The following is a 23,260-nucleotide window of genomic DNA, read 5'->3' as shown; positions in this document are numbered from 1 at the left end:
AACTTATCCTATCCTTTTCCCTTTGATCCCACATCTTCTTTCTTTCTGGTAACAATAACAGAAAATAATAATGTGTATCACTTCTTCTGTGAACACTTGCACTTGAGACCTTTAATTTGTATTCCTTCATATATAATGGAATAAAAGAGATAAAATTTGTAATCTTATAATGATAATACAGTGTTGGAAGTCTGAGGGAGTGGAACAGTAAGCTTCCTTCTGCAATATGTGAAGAGTGTTGCTTAATCAGTACAGCTCACTGAGCAACCAATGTCTGCCTTCACGTAAGGCTGATTCTGTGATGAGAATCACCAGATAAATGGACAGACAGACAGACAGACAGATGCATACCTACACACATACATACATTGATAGACAGATAGATAATAGATAAATAGATAACATACATATATGAATATCAACGTAAAGAGATTTGAATGTACCCTTTCAGTCTCTCTTTGGCCAACACCACCCACAAAATCTAAAGTTAAAGAGTCTTGCTCCGTCCCTAGATAAAAAGTAAGATATGCCAGGAATTTTTCATTGTGGTGATAAACCTGTCATGCTTCTAAACAAAAAACAATGAAGGAATAATTGGAACAGATGGCAGATCTCAGAGAGAATACATCTACTGGGAATACAGCTGTTGGATAAATTTGTGAGATGTTTCTGCTATGATGAATTGACTCTGAGAAAGATCAGTTGCTATTCAGGAAGAAGAACTGTGTGTATGCATATACATTTCCTTTCAAGTGACTTAGATTAAGTCACTTCTGATGTCATTCAATCCATTTAAGCAGTAACAAAGACTACAGTAAAGCATATGCAGAAATTTTAAGTTCTAGTCTTATTCCGAGTCTCTGAAGCTCCAGACTCCCTCTCTCTTAGTAGAAGATTGGATGGAGTCACAATACAAAATTTGCTTCTTTGAGACTCTCAGGGCAGAGGCACTGAAAATGTGCCTCCTGAGGGATTTAAAATAAAACTTTAAGAGAATGAGAGCAGTTAGGGTTTAAACAGGTTACCAGGAGCCAGGAAATTACCTTCCTTAGAGACCAACTTTAAGCAGAGATTGGCTTTCCATCTGTCTGAAATGTTTTAGGTGTTGTGCAGCCTGAAGGCAAAGGAGAGAGTCAGTCAACATTTATTGAATGCCCACTGTGTATATTGCTATGATTATTACAGCCTACACTGCCATAAGACTCATTCTCACATTACTCAGGACACTTCCATGTGCCTTAAAGCAAAGCACTCCAGGGTCATTCTGTTACTTACACACTATGTTTATGTTAATGGTACTAATTTTGACTCTAACTATTATTCTGGTGATACTTAAGCAAACAGATGATATATGTTAATTTGACTTTCAAACCCTATTCTCTCACTAAAAAGTCCTCCTCTTCATTGATAAGCCATAATCTCCTCCAAAGCATTTTGCTTTCCTTGACTTGAAGTGACACAATCATTTTTTTTAAGTCTTAGGAAGAAAGAATTGACAAAATGTCCAACTTTAGATTTTTTTAAACTATGTCACAGAATGTAAGGCATGGGAGGAATGATATGGGAACACTGTTGGGAAAATAACAATGAGAAAGAAAGAGTAAGGAGATTTAAGTTGGATTCTTGGCTCTGCCAGTCACTAATGAATTCAATCATACTTTCAAACTGGAAATCTCTTCATTCGTATAAGTGAACCATATGATTCATAGGGTTACTTCTTAAGATGTCTAGTTTTTTAAAATTTACTTCCATTAATAATGGCAGTAAGCCAGGTACCAGTGGCTCACAACTGTAATCCTAGCAACTCAGGAGGCTGTGATCTGAGGATCATGGTTCAAAGTCAGCCCAAGCACAAAAGTCTGTGAGACCCTTATCTCCATTTAACCACCAGAAAACCAAAAGTGGCACGGTGGCTCAAGTAGTAGAGTGCTAGCCTTTTGCTGAAGAGCTCAGGGACAGTACCCAGGCCCAGAATTAAAGCCCCCATAACTGACCAAAAAAAATGGCATTAAATTTATAAGCAGAGAGAGACAGCATCTACTACAGTCTTATTGAGTAGAAGGAATGACAGCACCATCCAAGGAGAATATGAGTTTACGACTCTTGTTGTGTCCCTCCTTTGCATTGATGTTTATAGGAATGCAATCTTGAGAAGCTCTGTCTGCAAGTGGTTGGTACCTTGGTACCTTCTAACTCTTACATGCCTAAAAGTTCAATATCATTGCCAAAAGGCAGAACACAAATATTAGCAACAAAGGCCTTTGAAGAATTCAGAACCTGAGCTTCAGTATATTTGATTGGCATACTTGTCAGTATATCCAACATCTACCTCTTTTCAGTAGCATACAGAGTAGATGCTCATCACTTGATCCTCTCATCATCCAATACAAATTGAAAGAGAGGCTCTATTCTATTCAGTCATCTTTAGGACTCAAGTTTCTTTTATTTTATGGCTCCACCATGCCAGGTGACCTGAAAGCTTTTTCTTCCTTGGTTCATATTCGTTGCAAGACAGAATACAAGATCCTGTTACGAAGATTTATGACATGATTCTAAAACTAACATATTTCATGTTAGCTCTCATTGATTAGAAATCAGTGGTGTGATTTACTGAACTATAGGAGACACTGGGGCCGGGCACGGTGGTTCATGCCTGTAATCCTAGCTACTCAGGAGGCTGAGATCTGAGGCACTAAAAAGTCTGTTACACTCCTATCTCCAATTAACCAAGAGAAAATGGGAAGTGAGACTGTGGCTCAAGGTAGAGCAGTAACCTTGAGCTGAAGAGCTCAGGGACAATGCCCAGGCCCAGAGTTCAAAGCCCCATGACCACCACCAACAAAGAAAGAGACACTGGGAAATGCATTGAGTTACTTCCCTAAGAAAAAGATAAAATAGCCCGACATAGTCATCAGGTGCAAGAACCAAAAGGCTAGAAAGAAATGGAATCTAAACAGAAAAAAAAATGACACGTGAAAAAAAAATCACAAAGAAAACTCACCCAAAACATAAACATGTCACAGAATTCCTAGCTTCATCTGGAAGGAGCGTAACTTATGGACCAAAATGACTGTCACCATGTCAGCGATTCACTAACCAGTTATTCTGGAGCGGACATCCCTAACCTTGCCTAATGAATTTGTGAGTCTGATTTTTTTTTCACACTAGCCCTAAAGGAAGTGTTTGCCACTCACAAGCCAAATTCCTTGACGTTTTCTCCAAACTTTTTTGGTGACCACTGTTCCCAACATCCCCACTTGCAGGCTCACCTTATCGGGATAAAATTACAATTGCTATTCTCCAACTCCAAGAAGAAGGGAAACTGCATATGATGAAAGAGAAATGGTGGCGTGGAAATGGCTGCCCCGAAGAAGAGAGCAAAGAGGCCAGTGCTCTGGGAGTAGAAAATATTGGGGGCATTTTCATTGTTCTGGCTGCTGGACTGGTCCTCTCTGTATTTGTAGCCATTGGAGAATTTATATACAAATCACGGAAGAGCAATGATATGGAACAGGTGAGTTACCTCTTACTAAGACCGGGGAGTTTTTCATTTGAATTATCTATGTTAAGTTTGAGGATTTTAAGGATGCTTGTTCTTCTTTGGTAATAGTGGATTGAATGAGATACCCAAAAGAGCCACTTTTGAGTTAGAGCAAAGAGTTATTGAATCCCTGGCAGGTGCTGCTGGCACTGTAAGCTCCATCATTTATTAATGAGAAGAAGGAAGAGCTTTATACACTAAATCCAATTAGCACTATTTGGAATGACAGGGCAGAAATTCCCAAACTCAGTTAATTTCTCAAATAGTTATTTGCTCTTAAGATAGAAACTTTAGAAAGAGCAAGGAAGACATAAATCCAAAATTAGAAAAGGGATTTGGAAAAAGTGTTTCTAGTCTTTAAGTGCAGATTGTGAACACAAATACTAATGCAAAACAATTTATAGAAAAGCATAAATGGAGTATTTTGAAATGGAGAGTTTATTTCTATAATAGTATGACCTATAGAGTGCTGGTTCAATCCACTTTTTGGCAAGAATATAACACTAAGTAACAGGAAATCTATTTTTCTACTTTTACTTTTCACATTTCTATTTAGGATTATAACATGATTTCAATAGTTTGCTACTTTTTTGCCTACTTTATTGTAAAAAGAATACCCAATAGGAATTCAGACTTTTCTGAAAATTATAATTGAAATTTAGCGAATTTCTTTCTTGCCAATCATAAATAAAATGCAAAGCCCCTAGCTACTATAGACTACCCATTTAACTTCAAATAGTACAAGATTTTCAATACTATGCACTATTAGCAACAGACATAAATGTTTTGCTATCATTACCTTGACATTCTTAGCAATTGGCTTAACAAGTGGCCTCACAGCTTCTTTTTGTGCTGGGCCACATACATTGCATTGCTGGTCATGATGAATAATTTCATATTAAACCCACTTTCTGAAAGTAGAATCTGACTTTTACACAACCAAAAACTGGGAGAGATTTATTATATCGAAATTCTGTGCTGAAAACCTACCCCCAAAATGCAAAGCAATAGTGAAGATATTGAACACTTTTTCTGGCGCTCATCGTAGAAAATGCTCTTTAATTAACAGGAAGAATGGACTGATCTGCTTTGTTCAAACTTTTCAATTTGCCCTGAGTTGTCCTGTTTATGCTACTAATTTGAAAAAAATTAAAGCTTGTATATATTATGCTTTAATGTGCTTCTCATAATTGCCAGCTTCATTTGATTTAAAATTTTCATTTGAACATGCATTCATGTTTTTAATTTATTCATTTTTTCTATATTTTTCCATTTCTTTTGCATGCAAGGCTTTTTGTTTCTTTTATGGACTACAGTGTAAACAAACTCACCCAACCAACTCTACTTCCGGAACTACTTTATCTACGGATTTAGAATGTGGCAAATTTATTCAAGAAGAGAAAGGGATCCAGACGCAATTCTCAGTCCATACCGTGTAATCTGTTTCGGGGGTGGGAGGGAAGGCACACCCAATAGAAATTGCTTCTTCTAGTTGGTGTCCTTGATTGTATCTTCTAAGCCTTTACTCTTTGTCCACTTATGTTAGTGAACTCATGTACACTACCCCAAACTGTGTGTTGTATAAGGGTTGTATTAAGGGTTATAGAGACTTTTGGTTGCATGTATATTCATGAAACAATCTATACAAAATGATCATCTTTGCTTTATCTTCATTTATTGAAAGTGACCAATTGTGAAATAGGAGATTTGGACTCTCAACAAGGCAAATCAGAAAGAGAAAAATGCTAATTTTCTGGTCTTCTTTGCATCTTTGTGTGCTTCTTTCTTTCCTTCTTCTTATCCCATATGGGTTTTTTGTTTTGTTTTGGTTTGGTTTGGGTTGGTTTTGGTCAGTTATGGGGCTTGAACTCAGGGTCTGGGCTCTGTCCCTGAGCTCTTCAGCTCAAAGCTCACACTCTGTCACTTTGAGCCACAGCATCACTTTAGTTTTCTGGTGGATAATTGGAGATGTGTCTTAAGGTGTGAACTAATCCATACCATCTCCTATTTACTGTTCACTCAACCTCACTCTTTTGCATTGGTAAATATCTTCCTAAGAGATGTTATTTCATTTCTTTCCCACTCAGCTAAGATAGAGTGGTTGTTCTTAGAGCAATCTTTTCTGAGCATTGCCACATGCACACTCATTTCTCTGGATTCATCACCATTATTAACTTATTCAAAATGTGCTAGAGAGAAGGGAAAGGAGCAGAAACTAGAGGAAAGAATTTCCATGTGCATTCATTACAGATCTCTGTCGATTTATTTCCTACCTACATTCAAAGTGCTGTAAATAATTTCCACACTAACTCAACCCGGTGACACAGAAAGCCAATTGCATATGTAATTTGCTATGACAAGGACTGTGTGCTTCTCCCTTTCAGCTAGTTTTCCTTTCATAGTGAGCAGGGGAATTGAGGATGACTTTTTACTCCCAACACATGTGGGATCAACCAGTCTCTGTTACCCATAATGGGATTACCTCTCGATCAAGTGACCTTTGAAAATACACTCCACTGAAGTAGAGATTTGCCATCTGGGGTCATGTTACATTGCTTTTTTTCTTGCTTCTCTTTAAGTGATTCCCAGTTTTGAATTACCTGGCCAAGCCAATTTTTCTTCAGCAAAACATAATCAGAAAACTTGGTTCTTACTATGATTGCTTCTAAATCTTGTTTGTCTTCTTTAAATAAATACACTCAAGGAAATGTTGATAAATTACATTGCTACAAATTTACTATTATTGAAGTAGAAGAAATGTGGTATTTTTGTCTATGAGTCAGAATTCATATTTTAACCGCAAATAGAATTAGATGTTGGAATAAAATGTAATTTGTAGTACCATATTTTATTGCTTCAGTATATAGAAACCACAAACTACTTCAGTTTATTTTCTAAAATCTATACACTGTACCACCAAATATATGACTAAGAAGTTCCTGGTGCTTAATAAAACATAGAAAATAAGAGGAGACAATTGCTAACAAAACTTGCCTTCTGGGGCCAGGAGTTTGGCCTAGTGGTATAGTGCTTGCCTAGCATGCATGAAGACCGGGGTTTGATTCCTCACTACCACATACGTAGAAAAAGCCAGAAGTGGTGCTGTGGTAGAGCTCTAGCTTTGAGAAAGGCCAAGGAGAATGTTCAGGTCCTGAGTTCAAGCCCCAGGAGTGACTTGCCTTCTGTAAACAGAAATCATTCTTTCAATTTTTAATCTAGAGATTTAGATAAAGAAATGATGTCTTTCAAAAATTAACATCTATTCACTACCTTTGGATGTATAGAACCTAATGCTGCTATTTATATACTATCATGATTTTCAAAAATGCCATCCCATATAGCATTACATCTGGTCCTTCCAGGAATTTTGCTTCAGCTTTCCTTACAGAGAAACAGATATCTAGATCCATAACCCAGAATCATAAACATTAGAATCAGGAATTCGTCAAACTTCTGAAAAAGTATAGCCACAACTGTCATGACTACAGATAAGTTACTAAATATTTCAGACTTTGTTTCTTAATATCTAACACTAGAATATCATATCTAGAAGATGAAGCTACATAAAAGAGCATTTTTTCAAAAAAAATAGGTGCCATTGGAAGGTATTTCCCAGTAAGAGTTTCACAGTTAAAGACCCAGAAAGCATCAAATTAAATATCACCTTACTCACTTTCATTTCCTAGTGTTCAATATGTTGTCATGGATTGGGGATTTCCAACAAGGTAGAAAACCATTCAGCATTTCCTATGCTCTCAGATCACAGACCCTTTTTCCTTAGAGCATTTGAATGAACTAATGTTACATAGCTGACCCTCCAGAGATCATGGTATAGAAAAGGTGTATCTCACCCATTGATGACATGCGAAATATCTTACTCTGTGTGTGGCTCACATTACTATACAACAAATAAATCATTCATTATTTGGAGTAAAATGTTTACTTCTCTGAACCTCACTTTCCTTACTCATTAAGCAAAAGAATACAACTATTCAATTTTAATATTTACCATGAGAATTAAAAGGAAACATTGTGTGTTTACCTCTGCAGCAGATCTATTAATAGCCAGGTACTGAACCAATCATCTAGTATGTATAATTGAAACTAAATAAATAATTGCTACATATTATTATATTATTTACTACATAGTATTATTACATTATTTCCTCTAAAAGTAATATAGATAAGTTATATATGTATGTTATATATAACATACATTATTATATAATATACACACAGATCATATATACATATATATGCATCTATACAGCAGTTTTGAAAGGACTCTTCAGACACAGAAATAAAGAAGAAATTACATATCTCAAGATACAAATTTGCAGAGCTGGGAGCACAGCCTAGTGATAGAGTACTTGACTAGTATGCACAAAGCCCTGGGTTCAATTCCTTGGTACCACATATACACGGAAAGCCAAAAGTGGTGCTGTGGCTCAAGTGGTAGAGTGCCAGACCCTGCGTTCAAGCCCCAGGACTAGAAAAAAAAGATAGAAATTTCCAGATATTCAAATGGTCTTTATATTTAGTCATGAGACATATAACAAGTCTTATTCAAAACTACCAAGTGAACAGTGCATTGTCCTTAGGAATTCTTTTTCCTCTTCAGTTTCTCCTTTTCTCTTTATACATAACTGTTTCTCCTTTGGTCATAACACTCAAGCAGCTAGTTCTTGATAACATGTAAGTAACAGTTCATTCTATATTAATCCTACAAGTATTCACTGAATTTCCAGTGAAATTTAGAACAAGCTCTCTTCATATCATATTTCTTTGACTTTAGTGTAAGTCAGAATTGCCTGGGGAGGTTGCTTGCAGTTTTCAAGTTTCTATCTCTTAATATGTCTCTAGAGATAGTCTAGGAATCGTCTAGCTGATACGTATACTCTAGAAATCCATACTTGTAATAAAACCTGAAAGTCAATACTTAAAATTAGTTATATATATATATGTTTTAATTTTTAATCTTAAATTCAACAATTCTCTTGTAAATTAGGTCATACACATGAGTCATGAGCTATAGACATTAGAAAAATTTTCAAAACATCTCTTCTATTTTCCCAAGTCCTAATATAGTTGCTTTACTTGAAAGCTGTTATTGATATGTATGTTAAAGCTAGTTTGAATCCAGAAATTTTCAGCCAAATTATCTACTTTTATAAAAATGATAGAGCTTTTAGAAAAATGATAGATGTTTAGCCAGTTATGGTAGCTCCTGCCTTAATCCTGGCTACTTGGGAGGCTGAGATCTGAGGACCGTAGCTCAAAGCCAGCCCAGGCACTAAAAAGTCCATGAGACTCATCTCCAATTAACCACTGGAAAACCACAAGTGGGGCTGTGGCTCCAGGGATAGGGCAGTTGCCTTGAGCTGAAGAGCTCAGAGACAACACCCAGGTCCAGAGTTCAAGCCCCACCACCGACAAAAAAAAATGATGGAAGTTTATGAATTATACTCTGGGGAAAAAATTAGTTAAGATCAGGAGTAGAGCATGAAAGCATTAACAGATAAAATAGAGGCATCGATAACAACAAGTCACATTAAATTATCTAATTTGTTGCCTTGTGAATCCGTCCATACCTAAACAGGGAAGAAAGAATGAAGCTATAGATTTGATTTTGCTTTAGATTTAAATTACAAAATCAATTTTTAAATTTCTTTTTCCAGCAAAATTGGAACTAACTAGGAACTATGAAAAAACTTCTGGATCATAGTATAATAACCTTATAGAAGGAAAATTATTTGCAGGTACCATACTGCATTTGAGTAGCACTTTATTATTCTTCTATGAGCCTTCTGTGACAAGGCTCTTCTACAATGAAGCCCAAGTAATTTCTAAGCCTGTGGCCTTTACACTACAAGTCTGATTCTTGTAACTGTGAAACCTTTAAAAGGGAAAGGAAAATGCAGCATTCTTCCCCTACTATTTTCTGCATATCTGACTGTGCCAAATGGCATTATTAATTAACTCTTTTAGATGGTGAAAAATTCCTGCTTGATGCTGCAGTTTTAACTTGCCTTTAGGAGCCATCTCATTATGCTGTTCACAGTTATGAAATTTTATGTCCAGATGCACACGCATAGTAAAATCATTTTTGCTTTCAAATTTCTCTCCGCTGAGAGCAGTATCACAGAGAATGAGATTTCTCCTTAACTTTTCAAAGAATTTCTATTTGCAAATACTAGGGCATCTTTAGATTAGGAAGTCAACACCACAAAGGCAAAACTTCAGCATTTAAACCATATTACCATCAGCCTAAATACAGCTAACAGCCCGAATTACACAGCAATGCATATCCTTGTTCCAATAGAAAACAAAATAAGGAGCTATACTTGAAGAATGGGGTGAAAGTGCTCTCTTTTCTCCTGGTAACTTAAAACGTTCTGACTAAAATTTTCTTTCTACCAAGTTTTCCAACTGAATGACATGTTCAGACAAAATATTCAAGTATAAAGAAATTTTAATTTATAAACATAAGACTTCCATGATCCTTTAGTTATTATCAACCATAAGAACTAGGAAGTTATTAGCCATAGAAAATCTACCCAAATATAAAACCTTTTCCCACTCATCTCAGTGACTGCAACTCCGTTTCTTCTGTGGTCTGGTCTTCTGTGGAAAAAAGGCTAGAAAACCACAATATTCATTTAGAAATAACTTCTCCAATGTACGACTTGGTGCTGTTTTAGAAACTTGACTCTGAAATACATGTGACAGGGGCCGGGAGTTTGGCCTAGTGGTAGAGTGCTTGCCTAGCATACACGAAGACCGCGGGTTCGATTTCTCAGTATCACATAAATAGAAAAAAACCAGAAGAGGTTCTGAGGCTCAAGTGGTAGAGCTCTAGCCTTGAGAAAGTCCAAGGACAGTGCTCAGGCTCTGAGCCCAGGACTGGCCAAAAAAAAAAAAAAATACATGTGACCCTACCGACATAGAGTTGGGAATAAAACTAATTTCTTACTTACCTCTTAAATGGCTATCTAGGTTTGAGAAAATTATTTTCCTCACTATAACCTTGGTTTCCTCATCAGTTGAGGTTCTTTTCAAACACATTTCAAAATCTAATAGAAAATGAGAAGGAAATAAAATTACAGAAGCTGCAAATGTTTTTTTAGAAAAAAATTATTAATGTATATCTTAGGATAGGCTCTGTGTCACTCTTGAACACATTACATTTTATTGCAATAAAGAAAATTGTATTTTCCTGCCAGTGTTACAAAGTAGAAAAATTTCTCTAGATGTAGACCAAAAAAAAAAAGCAGCTCAACCAACCAATACAATATCAAGAGATGAGATGATTCCCATTCAATCATAAACAAATTATTACAAATGTTGATTATTACAGAATTGGTATCATTTTCAATTTCTATGACTCTATAAGACTACTTACACAGCAACAAAAAGACATGTACGTAGAAAGCTATTTGAAGTTATAGAACTGATTATGTACAACTCAGAAAGTGGAAAATAAATGGATCTGGAGAGAATACTCAGATGCTATTCCAAAAGGGAAATTTAGGTGTTTCTGCTGAAGAGATATACAAAGCAAAAAGGGCAGCAAATATTCATTTTCCTTTGATTTATTTCCCCCTCCATTCCCAAGACCAAACACAAGGATTGCTATATAAACTGCTCTCAACCTAGAAATGAGTCACACTCGGAGCTTTTCTATCTTGGGTTGCCATTGCAGATATGTAGCAGAGGTCATAATCTGGAAGACTGTATCTTTTTATCACAAGATTCAGCTGTTTTACTGTTCTAGTTGGTCTAATTCAGAAAGATAATCTGTAATTAGCAAGAGCTTGAAATCAGAGATTGCTGTTACAGGATGATGAGGCAGGTCTACTTTCTATTGCTGCCTCAGACCCCAGGTCTTTTACTAACTAGAAAACAAAGAGTCATGAAAGGAAAACTACAGAATGGTGGTTAGAAAATACCATTGGCTTCTCCAGGTTTAACAAGAAGGTACATCCAGAAGGTTGTACAACTTGTAGAGAAATCTCACATCCTCCTGTCTCTTGAATGACAAAAGTAACAACACATAGGTAGTATGTCTATGAAAACCAGATAATGCTTTGAAAACATTGGGTCCTTCCATCCAAACCTTTGTGGAAGGATGAGAGAACAAGTAGACAGGAAAAGATGAGGTTCCATGGAATCAACACTGCACCAATCTGACATGGAGATTCTAGCAGGACGATGCGTATCTCAAGGGAAAAAGTAGAGCCCAAGCCTTATCCAGAACTCAGTAGATGTGATAGCTGAGACATCAGTGAAACCAACGTATTTCAGACCAAAGTAATCCACTAGTAAATGGGTACCTACCTCTAAGCTGAGTTCTGTTACTAAAAAGCAGAAGTTAAATAGCTACCATACACTTACTTTGCACATCTCCAATTGCCTCATAGGACATGGAGCATGTACAGAATCTCCTGGAAATTTGTTTTTGTGGGCCTAACTCGGCCTGAGAGGCTACAAAAGGCTAAGCACTTTCTATGAGGGAAGAGTACGCCAGCTGCCATAGTACCATCTCAGATGTGAGATGCTAGAAGGCCAAGAAACAATGTGTAGTAAATAACTTCTGAAAATGACTCAAGAAAGAAGAAAGGTAGTACAGGTCGTTTAGACTGCAGTGTATACCACATCCTTTACCTCTGGATATACAAGATCCAACTGAAGCTAAACTTCACTGTGAAAACATCTCTGTGCTCTCTTACTGCATCTGTCTCTTTATACCCTCCACTGTTCTTTCATTCTTTCTTTGGAAAAGAAGGCTCTTAACTGCCCTGCAGTACCCTTCAGAGGTCATTGAAGGAATCAGGAACAAATTTGACTTGTCTTGATGCCACGTCTGAAAGCTGTGTTCCCAGTCAAGTGAATGCTTACTCTGAGAGCCTAAGACAGAAAGGGTGCCTGCAGTGCCACATTCTCACACACTGTTTCTTCTAGTCTGTGGGAATCCGACATGGGCAGGTACAAAGTGCAGATGTGACTGGTTCCCTTCTCAGGTACTCACAAAATCTAGGTCACACACTCTCCTTCACTTGTTTGAACCTTTCTCCTTGAGATCAGATATAAACTGAGCCATCTTCATATCCCATCTTTCGTTCTATCTGCTGGATTACTGTATGTTAGATACTAAATGTCCTGCTTTTACAATTTAGAGCATAGATTTTTCCTTTTTTCAAACATCAAGCTGTTGTAATTAATATGTTCAAAGACCACTGTACCTTTTATAGATCCACGAAAGTCTATCCAAGAGCTCAAAGCTCTAAATTTGACTCTTCCCCCCATCCTCTGTATAGCATCCTTTCCCTGAGTTCAATGCATATAAAGCTCTTGCTACAGCTTTAAATGTAGAGGGGCCAAAAAATACAAGGGTGCATAAGATTTAAAAGGAAGCTCCTGAAGTGATGTCAGAATGTTTCATTGCCTCTGTGTTAGCCTCACTTACCAAAGGCTGTGAAATCATTCCTTAGGATAGAGTTGAACTTAGCCTCCCTAGACCACTGCAAGTATAGGATGCATGACCCTAGATAGTCACTCTGTGGAACAGAAGTCTTTAAAAAGTAAAATCCTTAGCCAGACGCAGTGGCTCACATCTGTAATCCTAGCTACTCAGGAGGTTGAGATCTGAGGATCGCAGTTCAAAGCCAGAACAGGCACTATAAAGCCCATGAGATTCTTATCTCTAATTAATCACCACAAACCCAGAAGTAACACTGTGGCTCAAGAGGTAGGGCAGTAGCCTTGAGCTAAAGACAATGCCCAGGCCCAGAGTTTAAGTCCCATGACCTCCCTCCCCCAAATTAAAATCCTTGTGAATTATATATGTCATTCCACAGTGTATTTATGATAATGAGGAAAAATGAATTTTATAACTAAAAACTTCAAATAAAGAGAAGTCAGAAAGAAGATCTTTGTGCATTCCAGGTCAATAGGTAATTCTGTGAATACCAAGGAGATATTTAATGGTCTAGGTAAGAAAATAAGAAATGCTATAGAATGCATTCACGCAGACAAGAAAATTTAAATTGAGGATATGACAAGAGTAGGTACCTGCAGTGGAGCACAGATGAAATAGGAGAACAAGGAAAGGCATTGTGTTAAAGGGCTAGGGGAGTGGATGAGTGGACTCCACACTCGAGGGTCCATGAAGGGCTTTCAGGAGGGACAGCAATGTGGAGCTTGTTCAAAGCTTCAAGGGTGCACAGGGAAGTAGCTGGGCAAAGAAGCAGGGATAAGGATTCATAGCCATGCTACAAAATTGCATTTCAGTGTCTGACTTTTCTCCATGCAATGATTTTCAGTATGGAGATGAGAACCAGCTCCCTCACTACTTGTTAGGCACAAGAATTCTTCTATTCCTACTCCTTAAAAAGCCACCTCTAAGACTGGCTAAAGAGTAGGAAAAAAAAGAAGAACAAATAAGCCTGGTGCAAGTGCTCAAGACTAAAACCCTAGCTAAACAGGAAACTGAGGTCTGAGGATCTAGGTTCAAAGCCAGCCTAAGTCGACAGATTGGACTCTTATTCACGATTAGGCAGAAAAAGAAAAGCCTAAAACAGTGATACGGCTCAAATGACAGAGCACTAGTCTTGAGCGATCAAGGTTCAAAGTCAGCCTGGGCACTAAAGTTGTGAGACTCATGTCCAATTAATTACTAGAAAACCAGAAGTAGAGTTGTGGTTCAAGGGGTAGGGCTGTAGCCTTGAGCTGAAAAGCTCAGGAACAGCTCCCAGGCTCAGAGGATAAGCCCCATGACCAGACCAAAAAAAAAAAAGAAAAAGATAAAAGTAAACAAAACAAATAAACATTGATGGTGGTGGCTCATGCCTGTAATCCTAGCTACTTAGAAGGATGAGATCTGAGGATCAAGTTTCAAAGCCAGCCTCTGCAGAAAAGTCTATGAGACTCTTCTCTCCAATTAAGCACAAGAAAGCCAGAATTGGAGCTGTGGCTCAAATGGTAGAGTGCTAGAGCAAAAAAAGGCTCAGCTACAGTGCCCAGGACCAGCACTGATTCTATGGAACTGCAGGAATAATTTGACCAAGTTAAGAAAACCTAAGAAAATTACAAAAATAATACTAATAATGATAAATAATAACTCCATTATTTCCTTAGAAATCTATTTTCTTCATATTTTGCTTTTCCCTAAATGTGCTAGATGAATCTTCTAAAACATACTTAACAGCTCAATACATAAAATGGGAATTTTAATTTATATACAATATAATTTACATAATATTTATATAACGTATGTAAAATAACAATATCACCACTATTTCTTTCCTTCATATTTAATGTAAAAATGTATTCAACAATGTCATAGAGCACTTCAAGTGTCTTAGAATAAGATACCTAAAAATTTTAAAGTAGAAAACTATGCAAAATGTAATATGTACATTATGTTATTAGCTAGGCTAGAGATCCTGAACAATAATTTGTTGGAAGACAAAAAATTATTGATGATGCAATAGCAAAGGAGATTGCCAGCTGGTGCTATGACTTCCACTTGTAATCTTAGCTACTCAGGAGGCTGAGATCTGAGGATCAAGGTTCAAAGCCAGCCCTGGCATAAAAGGATCTGAGACTCTTATCTCTGATTAACCTCAGAAAACAGGAAGTGGGGCTTGGTTCAAGAGTAGGGGGTAGGGCAGTAGCCTTAAGTTGAAGAGCTTAGGGACAGTGCCCAGGCCCACAGTTCAAGCCCCATGACCACAAAAAATAAAAAGGAGATTGCCAAAATGCTCACTTAAATGTCCAAATGAAGTAAAGAGCTAGATGCATAAATTCCAAGTTTACAATGGACAGTCCATCTGACATTCACAATCTAATGCCAGGCTGGCCATCAGATGAAGCCAATTTTAGATAAGCCAGTTGTTTGTACAAATTCAAATCAGATTTTAATACAGAAATCACCTCTTACCCTGGACCATTTCTTCTGAAGCAGCATACCATGCAAACAAAACAAAGAAGAATGTTATTAATACAATAGGGTAAAGGTATAAGGGGAGATGATATTATTTAAATTCAAGCTCACACTAGCAGCAGGAAATCAAATACTTGGGGTTAATCCTAAAGGAGTAACATGAAGTGAACAATTATAATGAGGAGGACAGGAAGGGAATGACAAAGGAAACTGATAGAAGACAAAAGCAGAAAACTGGAGACTCACGAAGGACATACTTGAAACACAGAAATAAAGAAGAGGCACTCCATTCTGTAAGATCAAGCAAATCACTTTCCTTTCAAAAGTATGACAGCTATAGTTAAACTAATTTCTTTCTCTCCCTTTTTCTAACAAAATAATGACACACATACACACACATATATATACAAAAACATCCACAAATATATATACACTCACATATACATACACACTTTATCTTTTAATAATGTCAGGAGTATCATAGATGTCAGTAATGTAGCTGTTACTATAAATTCATTAATAAGTAGATTTTCCTATCAAGTTGTCTTCACAGTGACTTGTTATAAAATGGTGCACACACATTCAGATGCTATTTTTTAGATGACAAGATGCTATAGTTAGCCTTCCTTCCTTCTTGCCTGAGTATTCTTTTTTTTTATTGTAATGAGTAAAAGGGTTACATGATATTTGCCAGATAGAAGGTGCATTAATTCACATACATTGATACCCTTTCACATTTGCCTGAGTATTCTTTATGGAACATGACGGAGTTATCGCAATGCAAGTTCCTAGAGAAACACTGAATCACAATGAATGGGAAAATTAATAAACAAACACTAAAAACTTATTTCAAAATGTGTAGGAGCCAGGAGCGGTGGCTCACACCTATAATCCTAACTACTCAGGAGGCTGAGATCTGCGGATCACGGTTCAAAGCCAGCCTGGACACTAAATTTCAAATTCCGTGAGACACTTATCTCTAATTAACCACCAGAAAACCTCTTGAGAGCTGTGGCTCACGGGTAGGGTGGTAGCCTTGAGCTGAAGAGCTCAGGCACAACGCCCAGGTCCAGAGTTCAAGTATGTAGGATCTATTCAAACTAAAATGCTCTTCAAGCCAACCCAAAGGAGTTGTTGGACAGACAGCCATATGATGACTAAAAGAACCATCATGTTTGCCACTGTGTTTTCTTTTTCCCCCAGAACCAAAAAGAAAAGGTCAAGTGATGGAATAACAACATTTTTACTATAATGAGATTTTATTCTAAAGAAAGAATACTAACAATATGTCATGCGTTAAAATGTGTGTTTTAGATAGCATCTGCTCACTGAATTAAGAAATTCTCACCATAGCTCAATGAAAAAAAGTTCTCTTGTCCCATTGTACAGATTAGTAACACAGAAAGAGAAGAAATAAACACCTTATTAGTATATCCCAGATGTGAAGTGGCAAAGGTGGGTTAAACCCCACTATTCTGGTGCTAGGAATCAATTCAAAACTGTAATAAAATCCACTTAGCCACCCATTAAAAGTCTGAAACACTACCCACTACAAATAAATAGGCGCTGGGCGACCAGGGGTGTTTTCATTCTGCAAAGTGCAATAGGAAGGCTTATAGAGATATCCTTTCCCCAATCATGCTGTGTTTCTGGAGAAAAGCACCTAGCTGAATCTTGTGTTTGCTACTTTCTGAATCTAGACCATCGTGTATAAAAATAAAGTGTGTATGGTTCTATAAATATGAAGATGTTCATAAAAGCCCAAACCCAGAAATAGAAGCTCTAGAAAGTTACTGTAATTTGGGGTCTGATTCAGAAACTCAATTTTAATATACTATACATACCTTTCATCCTGACACTAGAAAAGTCATGGAAATTAATGACTAGGAGCCCAGCCAGTGCCACCCTGTGAGATGCCACTCTGGGCTGAGAGATGACCTTCACTGTTTCATTTCCTGTGGATCTGACAGCACATAGTTTACTTGAGCACAGGCTGGCAAGGACCTTAAAGGTCATCTCTCCTTGTGACTACAGCAAAAACTAGGAAGCGGAAAGGTCAGCTCCCATATCTTGCCATTTTCTTTTTGACAGTTGGAGACAAAGTGAGATTCAAAAAAGAAATCATTGTTTGTGACCAAAGTGTAGAAAATCATCTATAAAACTTTCTAACACTGAAGGGGAAAAAAAACCCACATACTTAGAAATACTTTTTAAAAGATAATTGTACTTTAAGGAAGCCTAGGATTTAAGGATTTTATTTTTATAGAAAATAGTAATTAGAACACACTGTGAGAATAAGATCTGTGACTCCCTATCAATCCAGAATAGGGAAGAAAAGGCAGAAGTTTTAAGCATTGATTTCCTTGCTGGTTTTATATGTAATAAGGCTCACTTCAACTATTTAAATGCAAAATAAAATGAAATATCTAATTCAAACCTGAGAGCTGAAATAAAACAAGAAGATTAGAACTATTTAACATATTTTACAGGAAAAATGACAGAAGCTATCCATAGTAGTATTTTTTTTAATAAGAAACAAGATGCAGATGATTCCCAGTGACAACTGGATCTGGGCATTTCAGATAGAAAGGGTTTAAGATAGATTTTCCTTCTTGAGAATTTACTGGTATCTCCAATAGTAATCTCTCTATCTATGTAGAAAGAATGATACATAATCATGTGTTTAAGTTCCTTCTTTCATCCTCTCCCTTCATTTTGAGAATCTCCTAAAAAAAATCAGAGAGGTCTTATACCAATAATTCCTTCACTTGAAATAAATTTGCCAGCAAAGTTTGGGAAACTTTATCACAACACTATCATAATGACACGATAAGATGTTCATTTGATCTTAGTAGCATCACATAAACTTTATGTGGCACAATGCTAAAAATCATTAGGTGTCATTTGTGATATACTTTACCATTTTTGATGTACAAGTCATAGAAAACACTTTGGAATTCTTGTCTGCTGAGGCAGAATACCTTGCTCTATTCACTGAATCAACAAGTTACCATTTGGAAAAAAATGTTAATAAGCTTGATCTGGCCTTTTATTTGTAGTAGTACTGAAAATGAATAGTAAATCCTGAAAATACATGCTTTAAAAAGACTAATTTTCTGCAAAGAACCAGCTCTTGTGTCCAGGACTTATGTCTAAAAACTACATGGATACATCTCACTTTTAAAACAAGCAGTAAAAAAAAAAAGTTAAAGTACTACTTGAATAACCTACCTCAAGCCCTTTTGGGACAAAATGGAACAGAAATTTTTGAAAACAAATGCTGCTCATTGATGTTCAAAGATCATGTTAGACATTTAGAACAAGTGTCTTCCTGCGAAGCACTTACAACCTAGAGAAACAGCACAAAGTTGTGCTGACCTCTGTCTTTCAGCCATGTTTTGGCTATATGCTGGTGAAAAGGGATAATCCCAAAGGCTCTAGCTTTCTGGAGGGTGTTCTTTACATCATAGATAAAACTTCTGAACTTCATCTCTACCTACTTGGCCACTTTGTGGGGTAAGTTAGTACTAGGGCTATATTCAAGGCCTTGGCTGTTATCTGTTTTGTTCAAAGTCGGTGGTCTATCACCTGAGCCATACTTCTACTTCTGGATTTTTGTTGGTTATTGGACACAAGAGTCTCATGGATTTTACTGTGTGGGCTAGTTTTGAACTGTAATTTTCACATCTCAGCCTCCTAAGTAGCAGGGATTACAATGGCATGAGCCACCAGCACCCCCCTACTTGATCTTTATTTTTTTGCCAGTCCTGGGGCTTGAACTCAAGGCCTGAGCACTGTCCTTGGGCTTTCTCAAGGCTAGAGCTCTACCACTTGAGCCACAGCACCACTTCCAGCTTTTTCTATGTATGTGATACCAAGGAATCAAATCCAGGTCTCTGTGCAGGTTACGCAAGCACTAAGCCAAACTCCCAGCCCCTACTTCATTTTTAAATGGAGAATGCAGTTGTTAACAATAGATGTGATGTTCTAAAGTGAATGTTAGAACTTATTCACTTTGCATAACTGAAACTTGATACCTCTCCCTCCTTTCCTCTCCCTGCCCTCGCCCTCCACCATTTTACTCTCTGTTTCTTCAAGTCTGGCCATCTTAGATATCTTCTTTAAGTGGGATCATGCAATCATTGTCATCTTCAATGTTTTTATCAGTAGAGAATATTTTGAAATCAACCTTACCAAAAAGAAGGGCATAGAAATCCCAATAAACAGAAATTTATCACTAAAAGATTGTACCTTGGCTAGAAGAGATGGCAGTAAATTACACTTCATCAAACCATTTATGTACTGTGCATGTGAATGTTGACAAGTATAATAGTAATGGACACATATTTATAGATCTACTATCTACATCTGTACAACATTTTATGATCATAATTCCATTTTCTTTTGTGCCGTGCCATTATTTTTGCTACATAGTTCACAACCACATTATTTTCCATTTCAACTACAGCTGTATCATTGCTGCTACCAGAATCTCTGTGTTTTCTTTTTGGAGAAAATATACAATTTAAAATTGTTTTTTTTTCTTTTTTTTTATCAGAAAGGAAAGTCATCAAGACTTAGATTTTATTTTAGGAACAAAGTAAGGTTTCATGGGAGAAAAAAACAAAGCGTTGGTGTAGAGAAGGTTTGTTCATTTTCTATAGCATTACTGAAGTGTCCGTATGCCTTGATAAATCTATCAATGTTTGGATCATCTCAATGGGGGAAAATGCCTTAACTTAACTCTATTTTGGTGTCTCGGCAAAGGTAAGTTTTCTCTAACTGGGTAGTTTTATATTGTTGGATTTGTAAATGAAATTGTAACATTTACTCAGATAACTTATTGCCTCTGTTTTATTCCCTTAAGTGGAAATGGTGGGTGGGGGGCCAAGAGTTTGGCCTAATGGTAAAAACGCTTGCCTAGCATGCACAAAGACCTGGGTTTGATTCCTTGGTACCACATATATAGAAAAAGAAAGAAGTGGTTCTATGGCTCAAGTGGTAGAGCTCTAGCCTTGAGAAAGCCCAAGGACAGTGCTCAGGCCTTGAGTTTAAGCCCCAGGACTGGCAAAAAAAAAGTGGGTGGGCCAATGGGTGGAGGAGGAGGTGATGGGAAATGACCAGTTGAGACAAAGCTGCCTTGAGGCAAGAATCTTGTGTCTAAAAATGTAAGCAAGAGGCAAATCAACTCAAGGTGGTAGCAGGTTCTATTCACTGATGCTCTATTGTTTCATACTCTTTAGTGTCTCTCTTTCAATGCCATCATGGAAGAACTGGGAATTTCACTCAAGAATCAGAAAAAATTAAAGAAAAAGTCAAGAACTAAGGGGAAATCTTCTTTCACAAGTATACTTACATGTCATCAGAGACGGACTCAGAGAAAAGAGACTGTGGCATGATTCAAGAAAAAAAAGGAGATGAGATGCACACTACACAGTTTTGGTGGAAGAATTTCTGATGAATGTGAGATGTCTTTCCATATATTTATATCTATGGATATAGGTATAAGAGATGCAATAATTCTGAAGCTCATGAAGAGAGATAGTACTATGGAAATGACACCAATTCTTCTGAAATGAATTTGTATGCGCACCTCTTTTGCATTTTTCTCTTTGGCCCCCAATAAATTGCTGTGTGTGCTTTCTTAACAATAAAAGTAAAAGTTGTTTTCTTTTTTTCCAAAATGTTTGAGTGTTGGTTTGTTCCTTAATATTTGCTCACATTCAGAGTATTTGATTGATGAGTATTGTCACCTGTTGAGTTTGTTATTTTGAAGAATCTGTCACCTGTTAAGATATATCATCATCTTGCTCTACAAAGTGCCTAATTATTTTACAAAGAAAAAACATTCACCTTTGAGTCCTGAAATATAATTTTATATTTTAAATGTTATCCAAACATCAGTGTATTATAAAAGGATGCAAAGTATATTCAAAAGCTAAAAGTGTTTATCCCATTCTAGGGTACCATGTGAGTTCTGGGTCACTCTAGCAAGAAAGACAGGCATGGTTCCCATCTTCTTATCAGCTGATGTTACACCTAGATGCAAAAGTCTGCCATTCAAAATAGGACTGGTACTTTCTTTGTGGAAGTCAGAAGAATGAGCATGCAGGCTCAGGCACCAAGGCTCCCTACAAGAAAGAGCAAATAGGTTAAGAACTAGGGATGACTGACTGAAGCATTGCAGATAACCTAAGATGGGAAAGCAGGTGTCCCAGGATACAAGCTCAACATGTTCAAAGCCACTGGAGTAAGAGAGAATGAGACAATAATATAAGAGGAAAAGGAGTTTAATGTAGCCAAAATATAAAATGCAAAAGTACATTACTCCTGACAGATAGCAACTACTCTGGCCAAGAGGACACAAACTAAAGAGAAGGGCAGTGGAAGGAAGAGAGATCGCATCTGAAAACTCCTCCAGTAATGGAGAGAAAGTGTTAGAGCAGGAGTCAGAGTAGTGGCAGAGACCACAGGAAAATGGAGGAAATGTTGATGCATAATCGAGGCAGTCAGAAAGTGGCTCTTAGAGCAAGAGTGGGATCAAGAAAGAGTACTGGGTTGAAGAGGTTGCCTCTCTGGGGAACTGGAATGAAATTCATTTTTTTTGACAATGAAAAGAAAAAAACAGGAATTGATATACTATTTCATTTACTTAAATCCTACTGGGTTTCTTTTTCTTTTCTTTTCTTTTCTTTTTTTTTTTTTTGTGGTCATGGAGCTTGAACTCTAGACCTGGATGCCGTCCCTGAGCTCTTCAGCTCAAGGCTACTGCCCTACCCCTAGAGCCACAGCCCCAGTTACCATTTTCTAGTGATTAATTGGAGATGAGTCTCATGTTCTTTTGTTTCTGGGCTGGCTCTGAGTCTCGATATCAGATCTCAGCTTCCTGAGTAGCTAGGATTACAGCCGTGAGCCACCACGCCCAGCTCCTACAGGGTTTCTTTCAGTATTATTTTATAAATCTAAAGAACTTTTAATCTAGTCCCATAAGAATTTAAACACAAAAGTATTTGCAGATGTGATGAGAAAAAACTTTTAAAATAACACTAAAATAGTGTAACAGCTATTTTGTTATATTAAAATCAAAGATCAGATTTCAAATTATTCAGAACTGGCAGATAAAATAAAAGAAATTGACTCAAAAAGAACATATTGGGAAGCCAGGTATTGGTGGCTCGTACTATCTCAGGGAGAAAAGTCTATGAGACTATCTCCAATTAACCACAGAAAGTCAGAAATGGAGCTCAAGGGGTAGAGCACTATCCTTGAGCAAAAGAGCTCAGGGACAGCACCCAAGCCCTGAGTTCAAGCTCCAATACCAACACACACATACAGATACTCATTAGAATGCTAACATTAAAAACTTACAGAAACCAGGCCAGGAGTTTAGTGTACTGGTAGAGTGCTTGCCTAGCATGCAAGACTCGGGTTCGATTCCTCAGTACCACCAGAAGTGGTGGTACTGTGGCTCAAATCATAGAGCCCTAGCCCTGGGACTGGCAAAAAAAAAAAGAAAAGAACTTACAAGAACATATAATGAGCCAGGCGCAGTGTAATCCTTAGCTACTCAGGAGGCTGAGATCTGAGGATCAAGGTTCAAAGCCAGCTCAGGCACAAAAGGACCTGTAACTCTTATCTCCAATTAACCTCTAGAAAACAGGAAGTGAGGCTTGGCTCAAGGGTAGGGTGGTAGCCTTGAGCTGAAGAGCTCAGGGACAGCGCCCAGGCCAAGTTCAAGCCCCATGACCCACAAAAAAAAAGAGAAAGAAAGAAAG

The 23,260-nt window shown here is 37.3% G+C and overlaps 1 protein-coding gene across 7 annotated transcripts in view; it reads left to right on the top strand.

The window, feature by feature from the left end:
- Positions 1 to 21,119, top strand: part of Grik1 (glutamate ionotropic receptor kainate type subunit 1) — a 353,747-nt gene extending 332,628 nt beyond the window's left edge. For 2 of the 7 annotated variants that reach the window (XM_090348492.1, XM_090348485.1), the window contains 3 exons: positions 3,264 to 3,514; positions 20,044 to 20,130; positions 20,729 to 21,119. In XM_090348492.1, coding sequence (XP_090204618.1) covers positions 3,264 to 3,514; positions 20,044 to 20,130; positions 20,729 to 20,884 — 494 coding nt within the window. In that variant the 3' untranslated portion in view covers positions 20,885 to 21,119. Of the gene's footprint in view, positions 1 to 3,263; positions 3,515 to 4,830; positions 5,396 to 20,043; positions 20,131 to 20,728 lie in introns of those variants that run through there. The other 5 variants (XM_090348515.1, XM_090348500.1, XM_090348527.1 and 2 more) reach the window with 3 other exon arrangements.
- Positions 21,120 to 23,260: the final 2,141 nt, after the last annotated feature.

This window comes from Megascapheus bottae, chromosome 1, assembly GCF_031878675.1.
Source record: "Megascapheus bottae isolate mThoBot1 chromosome 1, mThoBot2.hap1, whole genome shotgun sequence".
Taxonomy (NCBI): Eukaryota; Metazoa; Chordata; class Mammalia; order Rodentia; family Geomyidae; genus Megascapheus; species Megascapheus bottae.
Note: the sequence above shows the minus strand (reverse complement) of the source record. Positions and strands in the feature narration are given on the sequence as shown.